Consider the following 12,187-nt stretch of genomic DNA (forward strand, 5'->3'; position numbering starts at 1 on the left):
TAAAAATATAATTCACTCATGGAGACAATATTTTCTGTGGATTCCATGAGTGGAAAATGGCAAAACATCAATAAAAATTCCCTTTTTCCAGTTGTATATATATGCAGTAATTTCTCAGTAAATAGAAACTTTACTTTTAGTAACAGATGCAGAGCTGATTATTAATGAATTAAAGTAAGTTACTTAACTGGCATTTCCAAGGGGGAGGAAAGAAATGGTGTTGCATTCTCTGATTGCAAATAAATGGGGGAATTTATGTTTCCTGGGTCATATGATTGATTCCTGAAATGGTGCAAAGTCTAAACATTAGGTAGGTAGCCAAATGAGTTATGAATAAATGATTTAGACAACAACTACGAAAAAAGAAGCAACACACACACACACACAAATATCAAGGGCTGGGAACGTGACTCAGTGATAGAGTGCTTTCTTAGCATAAACAAAACCCTATAATAGAATTAGGGAATATGGAAAAGGAAGAAAACACCTAATTTATAGGTTATATAAATGTTTACACTCTTATGGATATTGATTTGTCTTAAGAACAAAATTGCTAAGGAACAAAAATGTTGACACTTCAGAATTATCTAAAGTTATAGTAAGGGTAATTTTAGATCTATTGACAAGATATTTTCAAGATCACTGGGAGAAAAATGATAAAGGCATGAATGCTTTAAAGGAAGAATTGTTAATTAGAATCTCATCTTCCAAATCAAGGATGCCTATAGTCTCGTGTTTAAAAACATCTTGCATTTTCACTCTTTTCCACAAGTATCCTGCTTTTTTGGTGTTGCTATAAAAACAACACAAGGTCACTAAACTAAATTGTCAGTGAAATATAAAATAGGTCCAGTTTTTGGGAAAAACTTTCTTCAAATACTCACCTCTGAGAAAGTTACATCTATCTGACTTCTTCGAACTCTGTAGAATTACATAGTTCTTTCTGAATTATTTTATTGTGAACATCAATGTCTATTTCAAGAAAGGCATACCCCAATCCATGTAAATTGGGAGTAATTAAGGAGATCATCAGGCTGAAATAGTTTTTACAAAGCAAAACAAAGAACAGAAGCACAGATTCACTCATTTTTCTTTATATATATGTGTGTGTTTGTGTGTGTAGTACATATGCATATACACTAAAAGATAGTTTTATATGTCTATAAAACACATAAACACAGTACAATTGGGGAAAATTAGAATAAGATAGCATTTAAGCACCATGTATCATTTCAACAAAAAGATAATTTTTCTTGTTTATGATGATTAAATATCTAGAGATCAAGATCATTTTGCTCGATATTTTTAACCTTCATAAAGCTAAATTTAACAGTTAAGAATTTATCAAATATGATATTTTTAGTCAAATAGAATATCTAGGATGTTCGTATTTTGTTGCTTTATCTTTTAAGTATAATACACTCGCCTATTTTTTCTTTACTTCTTCCTTCTTTTTTAGAGTGATTTTCACATGGCTTCTGACCAATACTACAATCATATAGGCATGGTATATACGTCCATATATAAGGCAGCCCTGATTTTTGAAAAGAGCCATTAAAATATGTATTTGGCTAACAATTTGAATATAAAAACATTTCCAATATAGATGAAATATTCAAATATCTACTTATGGAATTTAATACATAAAACTTGTTAAAATAGATATTCCAAATATATACAATATAAGTAATACATTTATTTATAATTAGTTGTTGTAGTTTTATATTTAATAAACAGATTTATGCAACCTCTTCAAAAAACCAGTGATTTCAAAGTTTACATATTTTAGGATTTCTGAAAATTGTATCTTATGTCAAAGAAACTTATTTCCACCCCAATAGTATAGTTTGTATAATTTCTTTTATAGGTGTGTGTGTGTGTGTGTGTGTGTGTGTGTGTGTGTATATATATATATATATATATATATATATATTCTACATAAAATAACAGCTTACTCTATTGCTTTTAATTTAAAAGTTTTACCTACAAACACCCTCTTTGTTATTGTGAGGTACTTCATTTTCATTCAATGTAATAAATATGGAAAATCTCATTCACATTCACTGTTTTGATAGCTATCTTTCAAATAAAGACTCCTAAATAAATGTGTCCATAATATTTATTCAACTAAAACTGAGATTTACATGACTAAATTCTCCTAAGAAATTATTTTTACATTTTTTTTCTAAAAATAGTACAAATTAAATATTTCTAAAATTGAATTCCCAACACTGATTCCACCAAATGCCAATTGTCACTTATTCGTCTTTTTCTGCTGTCTAATTCTATGAATGCCATTATCATTCGGCAAAGGGTCAATTTAAAAATATAAGCATCATCCTTTTCCTTTTTCCACCTCTTTAAAGAAAAATACTAACAATTCATCTTTTAAAAACATATCAAAACCAGTACACTGTCTACATTCTAATAGGAATGGTTCAAATCACCATTTCTTAAAGTCATTACAGTTCAGTGCTTCCCAAGGCTCAAGAACATGAGCTCTGCACTGAACTGATTGTGTTGAAACCTAGCTTTATGACTGACTCACTCTGGATTTAAAGGGAAGAAAATAGTAACTATTGTTTATTAGTTGTGTGATATTGCATAAGTAATGTAATATTTCTACAACTCAGTTTCTTAATCTAGGAAACAGAGATAATAAAGGTAAATAACTTAAATCTGTTATCAGGTTTATAACAGATAATTCCTTCAAAACATTGAACCATGTTCCAAAGAGCTCCCTCATGCATATTATCCCTCATGCATTAGATGTAAAAAATTTTTCCAAAAGGCACACCTATTGGATTCAGAATGAAATCTAAATGCTTTTATTAATATTACATAGCCTTTATTTGCCATGATCCTATTCTTTCCCAAAGCTTCATCCTTAGTCTGTTTTCCCCAAACATAACCCTTGTCTCCCGTCATCTCTTCTATGCCTCTTATTTCCCCTGTGCATCTCTAAGTTGAGAGACAGAAAAGACTCACCAGGCTGAGCATCAAAACAGATTCCTATCTCTGCATTGTCAAAACCTGCTCAGTTTTTATGAGGGCATTGCTTTTTGCCTGGGAGGAGCTTTCATTAGAAAATTCCCTAGAGCCAGTTTTTTAAAAGTACACAGGTCCCTGGGGATTCTGGTTTCCAATCTGGGTCATGAAGTGCACCATGACTTACAAGAAAATAAAGTCAGGAGAAACAGATTTCTTAATTACCTAGAATATTTCTATGAACCTTTCATTAACTCATTCTGTACTGCAAAACAATAGTAGATAGAGCTCATGACTTCGTAATTCTGGACCATCATTTATGGAGAAAATATACTTTTGTGTCAAGACAAGGGCTGTCCAGTCAATGCCTCTGCTCTACATATAATATTATAAATTTTCTAAGTAATTGACATTGGACAGATCATCCACTTTATATTCTTTTTTATTTCTTCAATTGTTCCTTTTTTAAAAAAATAAACTAATCTATTTGTCATTCATAGTTATTGGTACAGGTATGTTCCTACAAAGTCATTTTCCCTTTTTCTACCCTGAAATAATAACTAACCTATATATCTGCAAAGCTGAACTCACAGAGCTTAGCTAATGCCATGGAGGGCTTCATGAGTGTGTGTCCAGGGCAGTGCATAGCACTCTACTCTAAAACAGGGCTCAATGCTTGTTTGAGGTTTAATGCTCTATGGTTGCAGTCCGTAATTTTAAAAATAATTCTGTCTTTGAGTTTATCTTCTTCAGTTGAAGTCTGATAGGAACATGGAGCAGGTGCTGGAGAACTGGAGCTCAGCTCAGATACACTCATGTCTTCTGCAACCTCTGCATCTCCTCAGGATGATTTCTTAGGCATTTGTTACTCTATCCCTGCCCAGAGACTGTTGCTGTCCTTTGGCCTTGGCAGGTTCCTGACCCTGATCCTATCCACACCTATGTCCAGAGCACATATGCTTCTGCTCATGTTTATACTACCTTAGTGTTTCCTGTTTGTATGAGTCTTTACCTTATCATTCTCTTGGCTCATCCATAATTCCGCAACCAGCTCTGCATGTGCGAAATGACAGCTCCAGTCTGGAAGGGCTCCACCTTATACCTGTGTTGAGCCTCACTCTTGAGAGTCTTCCTGCTGACACCATATTGGTAATATATCCAGTGTCTGAGCAAGGGCAACCAGGAATTCTGGATGAAATTAATGCCTGTGGGTCAAAGGTTTGGCTAACCAGAGACAAGCATCTCTGATTAAATCACAAACAGCTTTTTATCATTCCCTTTTCCCATTGTATAAACCTGAGAAAAAGTTACAGAGCAATACCCCAGAAATCAGGCAATCCTTTGCATCTGGTTGTGGGCATCATTGTGCTATGATTCAGTGCTCTTTTCATTATTTCTTCTTTTTCTAAGTCTAAACAACAAAACAGAAGTCCCCTGCTGCACACTTTTTTTTTATTCCTATAAAATCTGTGTTAGATGTGTATTTCTTGCATATCTCTGGAAAACTCATACCTTTCAATCTTTTATGAAATAAACTTACAAATGTGAGTGAATTCCATCTTTCTAGATGAGCTAAATCTTTTATCCATGGTCTTACAAAATTTATAACAGGGATCAATACATTTAGTCTCCTTTGTATGGTCTATCCAAAATCAATTTAGATTTGAGTAAAATAGGCAGGGTTTTTTGATGCATTTACATATATAAGCAAGAGTCCTAGATCTAGTATACTTATATTTGATTTTTTTGGTTTTATTTTTTTCCCTAATTTTGTTAGAATCCATAAGTAGAACGATAAGAGAGGGATCAGCAACAAATGGAAGTAAATGAAGAAATGTCTCCCCTCTAAATGCAAATAAATGTAAAGATGTGACCAAGATTGAAGGACCAGTAAGAGTAGATAAGAAACTGATGTTTAAGTGCAACATGAAGGAGGTCTATGGTGGACAACTATGAGAATAATCCAGACAGAGTGAAATGTTCTAATTAAGGAAGAAATTTGCCAATAGGATACCTTTAAATAATTGTAATTTTCAGAATATGTTGGTCTATTACTACTTGTGGGGCTGAAAACAGGGACTGTATCACATAAGGACAACCTGTATCTGTAGAGTTTTTCTAGTGGAGTAGAAGATACTAAAAACAAATATTGAAAATTGTTAACATGCACGTAAAATTAGTGGTAAGTATATAGGATTCTAACATATCATTTTATTTATTTTTTATGCCAGGGATTGAACCCAGGGGTATTTAACCACTGAGTAACATCTCCAGTCCTTTTTATTTTATTTTTTAAATTTTGAAACAGGGACTTACTAAGTTGCTTAGGGCCTTGCTATGTTGCTGAGGTTGGCTTTGAACTTGTGCTTCTCCTGCCTTAGCCTAATTTTATTCTATCTTTGAATATTGAATATTGATAAATATTCTATTACATATAATATACATTATATTTATATATAAATATAGTCACATTGAAGTCAATAAAATGTTTGAAGGAATAAGTTATTGCTTATTAGATTAACCATGAGTAAGAAATGGAAAATGGAATAGGACAGGAAAATAGAGGGAGCAACTGAAAAAAGATAAAGAAAAAAAGACATGTGGTTTAAGAACTTAACAAATGAAATGTTTTAGTTGATTGAAATAGCTACAACTAGAATAGAGTTGCTCTTCATAAGAATGTTTATCCTTGAATAAACAAGTATGCTTTGTTTTTAAATTAAAGTCAGATATTATGAAGGAACATGGAGCATCAGTTACTGCACTCCAACACAGAGTGAGTAAATGAAAGGTTCAGGTAGACTCACAAGGTAATCATTAAATTTCTCATTTCTTTTTAAGTTTTGCATTTTATTCTAAAGCTTCATACTACAACTAATGTGTTTCTATAACTTCTGCCTTTTTAAACTACACCACTGAAGTATAATTAGTGCACCACAAAAAGCACATGCAATGTACACCATTTGGTGAATTTGGAGGTAAATACACATCTGTGAGACCACAATATGTGTCTTCAACTGTCCATTAACTTTCAAGGTTTCCTTCAAAGATTTTGTGTTTTCTGTGTCATAATCAGGAAATCCTTGGCTATAAAATGTCAGGGAGGTTTCCACCTAGGTCTTCTTATAGGAGTTTTATGTTTTCATGTCTTAAGTTTTTAATCCAGTTTGAGTGAATGTTTGTTTATGATATATGATAAGGGTGCAGTTTTATTCTTTTGCATCTGGATATTTACTTCATCAGAGGGATTATCTTTACCTTATTGTGTATCCTTGGAACTCTTAACAAAATCAGTTGCCATATGTGGATGGATTTACTTCTGGACTCCTGGTCCGTTCCATTGGGTTGTATGTCTGTTTTTGTGCCTATGCCATATTGTTCTGATTACTATAGATTATGCAAATATTTTTACATCAGGAAGTTTGAGGTGTCTAATTTTCCTCTTCTTGTTGAACATTTCTTTGCCTTTTGACTTGTGATGTGTTATGAAGGATTGTTTCTTATTACTGTAAAAAAATAATATTTGGATTTTTATGGGGTTCACATTGAATCTGTAGTTGGTTTTAGTTAATGTGGACATTTTAAGAATAGAAAGTCTTCTAATCCATTAACATGGAAGATGTCTATTTATTTATGAGTGCTTTGACTTCTTTTGACAGTGTTCTATACTTTTTAGTATAAAAGACTTTGACTTTGTTGAAGTTTTTTTCTAAGAAAATACCTTCTCCTCATCCATCAACATGATGATTTTATCCTTCATTCTGTTAAAAACATCTAGATATGTTGAAACAACCTTGTATCCCAGGTGTAAATTCTCTTGGTCATGGTATGTGAATCTTATATGCTGCCAAATTAGGTTTGCTAATATTTTGTTGAGGATTTTGCAGCTTGTTCATCAGAAACATTGACTTTGAGTTTTCTTGCGGTGTTCTTGACATGATGTTCTTTTTTTCCTTTGTGTATACGGTATCCTTTTTAACAGGGGTTATCATAACTTGACAGAAGCAAGAATGAGAAGGTATATAAACAGTCTCAGGTATTACCAGTCAACTTTTTAAAGAGTAGCTATTGATAACTTGACAATGTGTTTGTTTCTTCTGCTACCATGCCTTTAAAATTATATTTAAAATTGAAAAGAAAACAAACAAGCAATTGGATTTACTGAAATAAATTTCATGATCTGCCCTGATTGCTAGATATTATGAGAATCTCCTTAGGCATTTTCCTGTTCAGAGATAGCCTGTGAATGGCTATGTGATGGTGAAGATCTGTGGGTTCCTAATTTTGTTGTATCATAGAGACTTTGATTCTGTGGAATGTACTTCCCTGTACCACGCCAAGATACTACTGCTTTCCTTTTCATTTGCTGCTCTCTCTGCTTGGAATGCTTCTCTTCACCCTCTCCCACATTCTATATGATTTTTTTCCTCCTCACCTCCTTCAAACCTGTGCTTAAATTCCATATTCTTAGTGTTAGTTTTCTGATGATCTTAGAATTGCCAACCCTTACCATCACCATCTCCACCCTGCTCTGCATTTTATGCTTCCATATAACTCATATTGTCATCTCTATACTAACCTTAATTGTTCTGACTGTTGCTCTTCTCTTACTAGAGAAAAAGTATTTTGTAGGTTCTGTTTAATACTAAACAGTGCCTGAAACAGTGTCAAATGCAAAGTTGATAATTGGTTCATATTTGTTGAATCATTAGAGAATGTACCATGAAATTTAATCCTCTGAGAGCCTAACATCAGTCCCTGTCACTCAAGGGCAAGCCTTCTAGAATGGAAGACTGAAAATTCAGCTCTATAGAATTCTTCTGGCCTCCTCTACTTCTGTCTCCATATCAGTTAGGTAGAATAATAAACTCATGTTAATATAAAAGAAATAGATCTTAGTTAACAAATTTCCTCCTTTTATAAGCTTCAAAACTGAGATTAAGAGAATAATGAAATTTGTACATGGTTTAATTTACACAATCAGTGGGGAAATGATGACAACACGACTAGTTTCTGGCTTCCATTACTGACAGAAAAATCTCTAGTGGAATGGCATGATAGATGCTAGTGTATGCAAAGCTGTATGAATTTCCAACTTTAAGATAAATGCTAAATATTGAGTCATGGTAATGGTCATAGTGTGCTTGCTTAATTTTTTTGTAGTAGCACAATTATAAAAAATATGAGTTAATGTGGTAGTTTTGCACAGTATTAAGAAGATAAACCCAGCAGTATTATAGTCATTAGCCAACATATTAAGGGCCATGGAAGGGCCCCACACTGCTTGGTGAGGTCAGGATAAAGACCATAGAACAAAATCCAGGCCCCCTGTTGGAAAAAAAAATTTTAAGAAATTTATAATCATCATCATCATCATCATCATCATCATCATCACCTTCTCCTGGAATTAAGATAATCCTAAATTTGAGAATCCAGTTTCAGAGTCAGGACATGGATTGTCTATTCTGTATCTCTTAACTTAATGTGAAAGGGTTAATTCTGATTTCAGAATTCTGTGGTCTCCAGAGTCCCCAGGATGTTCCTAAGGTCTCACTCTGGAGGTTATGAACACAGTATAAAACACAACCCTCCTAAGTATATGGAATTCAGAAGAATGTATGGGAGATATGATCACTTCTCCAGGTGTCTCTGCTGATAAGTAACATTTTAGTATGTATTCTTACCTCTGGCTAGCTGAGCACAAAGGAAAGAACAGTAGGTGATATAGTAGTGGGAAGAAATTAAAACCTTCTGATCATAGGAAAATACTATGAGAACTGATGGTAAGAATGTGTTGGAATAATCTTTTGTACATTTGAGCAACCGTGGCTTTCATTCTTTCTATGTAGTCTCTATATGCAGTTCATATATCATTTGACATTTTTGCTTATTTTTCTGTGTACTGTAGTTATTTGCTGACCTGGATCCTGTCTATTTATTGATCTATGAAGGTTCTTTCTCTTCATATTTTCTAATTATTTCTCATTATATGTCTTCTTCAATCTCTTATAACATAATTTAAAGGTCTGATAATGGCTCTAGCCCAAGCCTGTTTAACAGGAAGGGAGAACTATATTTGATTTATCTGAGACCATTCAAAATTATTCTTTATCCATTGCAACCATGAAAAACACAACAAATCACTTTCTACTTTCCCCCAAGTAGTTTTAATCATTTACAGTGGTGTAGTCTCTAAGTGCGTAACTCAGTTTATGTGCAGATCTCTAACGATAAGGAAAATCAGTTGCCTTTAACTATATTAAAATCCCCTGCTAGGGATTTCCTGATAAGCTACATTGGAAGTAAGCTCACTATAGCTTTTTACTTTGTGATATTCTTAAGAATGGGATAACCAGTAACCTTAACTACCCCCAGCTTTTTTTGATGAACAATTTTGTAGGCATAAGGAAAATAATTTTCCCTAATATCCTGAAAATGAATCACCTGGCAATGATACAGAACATGAACTCAATCCCTGTGTATATTGAATAATATTCTACCATAATCATGCACAGAATTTTGTTAAATTAGCTGAAACAAAGAGAAAAAGTGTGATTATAGATTAAAATGTACTACAACTCTTTCCCCAACCCCTTACTTTACTCCTTACATACAGTCATCCCTGCTCGTAGGGATAGTTTTCTAAATAGTTATTTTTTTTCTTTCTTGAAAAATCTCTTCTAGTCTCTCAATCTAGCAATTTGTTTGCTGTTGACTAATTATCTTAACTCAATTTTGTTGTCTCCTTCCAATAAAATTGATCAAATTCTCCATTATAAGGTTTTTTTTAGGGAATTTTTTAAAGACGTAAGCTGCTATGCACCTTTGCAAGACACACACATGCACGCATACATGCACACACATGCTGAGAATTGTGTGTAAGAGAGCTCTTTAGTAGTGCTTAGCTTCATTAACAGGTTATATCCTGACAACAACTTGTTATAAGAAGAAAATGATAGAATTAGTGTCAAGGGGTGATGTATATAAACTACCTTACTTACCTAACAACTTTGTAATATCTTAAAAAGTTGAACATAAATCCTTTTGTGTGTGCATGTGTATAAATGGTGTTTCCTTCTTGACAGTGTCAACCAGAAGACACCTAAAAGTAGCAAAGCCTATCATCAGGTCAAAAATGAAGAGTGTGTATGTGTTTTCTATTAGAAGCAGACCGCAGTGAGAGTATTGTCCTGATACATAGTTTACTGTGTCTTCAATATTATAATCTCAAGGCAGAGTGTACTGGAGAGATCAGAAGACAACTATGGGATGAGAAATAGTTTCAGAAGCTTAAATAAGGATGTCTACACATATACAAAATTGATTTAGAAGATTCTGATTTGCTTCATTAATTTTTTTGAAGACTGAATTATATTTCCACAGCACAGAAATATGGCCTATTTACAATCATAATGACTTTTATCATGTCTAAGTCATTCCTACTTTTTTTGTTCATAAAGTATGTAGTTATAAACCAAATATTCTTCTATGAAATAGTATAAAAAATCCAGGATAAGTTTTTGTATATCAAAAGAGGCAAGGGGAATAATTTTATCTTAGTGATATTTTATTAATTTAAATTGCTTACTTGTATAACTGATAACAATCACTACCACTAACTTTAAATCACTAACACTTTAAGTTTCATGAGGAAGGAACGCTTCTCTTGGTCATCATTTGCAATCAGTCTTTGCATACAATTCTGCAATTAAATGTTGGATAATCAGTTTGTTGAACTGAAATGTTGAATTAAATTGAATGATTGTGATAGAGTATGCCATATTGTACCATTAAACTTTATATACTTTCAAGCCTCTGTGATACAGAAATATGGGTAAATGTGATAGAAGTTTCTTTTGTGTGTGTGTGTGTGTGTGCATTAAACAAGGATGAGACTTACTCAGTGACTGAGAGGAATTTAGCCTTAAATGTATTTTAATATAGAGAGCTCTGAAAAATGGCTTCACTTAATACCACCCTATTTCATCCACACTCTTTCCTCCTTCTGGGGATCCCTGGACTGGAAAATATGCATCACTGGATTGGTCTTCCTTTCTTTGCTGTGTTCCTGACTGCTGTACTTGGGAATATAACCATCCTTTATATGATCTGGACTGAACACAGTCTCCATCAGCCCATGTTCTACTTTCTGGCCATTTTGTCATCTATTGACCTGGGCCTGTCCACATCCACCATTCCCAAGATGCTTGGCATCTTCTGGTTCAACCTGAGAGAAATCACGTTTGAGGGCTGTCTCATCCAGATGTTCTTCATCCACCTGTACACTGGCATGGAGTCAGCTGTACTTGTGGCCATGGCCTATGACCGCTACGTGGCCATCTGTAATCCTCTTCACTACACATTAGTGCTGACTAACAAAATGGTGTTCATCATTGCGTGGGTAATCCTCCTGAGACCCTTGTCTTTTGCCATTCCTTTTGTTCTACTCATCCTGCGGTTACCATTTTGTGGGCACCATGTCATCCCACACACTTATTGTGAACACATGGGCATTGCCCGCCTGGCCTGTGCCAGCATCAAGGTCAACATCATCTATGGCTTGTGTGCCATTTCTATCCTGGTGTGTGACATCATAGCCATTGTCATTTCCTATGTCCAGATCCTTCAGGCTGTATTTCGACTCTCTTCTCAGGATGCCTGGCTCAAAGCACTTAGCACCTGTGGCTCTCATGTGTGTGTCATGCTGACTTTCTATACCCCTGCATTTTTTTCATTCATGACCCATAGGTTTGGCCAGAACATACCACGCTACATCCACATCCTTCTAGCCAATTTCTATGTAGTCATTCCACCTGCGCTCAACCCTGTAATTTATGGAGTCAGAACTAAACAGATTAGAGACCAGGTGCTGAAAATGTTTGCCAAGAAATAAAATAGCCCTGGTGTTTATAAAGAATGTTTTAAGAAAGGAGTAGTGAATTGGGCATGGTGGCACATGCTGGTAAATACTAGGGGCTAAGGAGGCTGAAGCAGGAAGACTGCCAATTCCAAGTCCAGTTTTGGAAACTTAGCAACATCCTTTTTTAAAAAATAAAAATAATAATTAAAAAAAAGAAAATTTAAAAAAAATGTCTGGAGATAGCATTCAGTGGCAGAATGCTCCTGGGTTCAATTGCCAGTCCCACAAGAAAAAAAAAAAAAAGATGGATGGGAGAAGAAAAAGGAAAAAGAAAGGAGT

At 34.1% G+C, this 12,187-nt stretch overlaps 1 protein-coding gene across 1 annotated transcript; it reads left to right on the plus strand.

The window, feature by feature from the left end:
* The first annotated feature begins 10,945 nt into the window (after positions 1 to 10,945).
* LOC107160833 (olfactory receptor 52E1-like) lies at positions 10,946 to 11,881 on the plus strand. Its single transcript, XM_015507440.1, has one exon. It carries the CDS (start codon positions 10,946 to 10,948, stop codon positions 11,879 to 11,881), a length of 936 nt encoding a protein of 311 aa, XP_015362926.1.
* The last annotated feature ends 306 nt before the right edge of the window (positions 11,882 to 12,187 follow it).

The sequence above is a fragment of the Marmota marmota genome, unplaced genomic scaffold (genome assembly GCF_001458135.2).
Source record: "Marmota marmota marmota unplaced genomic scaffold, marMar, whole genome shotgun sequence".
Lineage (NCBI taxonomy): Eukaryota > Metazoa > Chordata > Mammalia > Rodentia > Sciuridae > Marmota > Marmota marmota.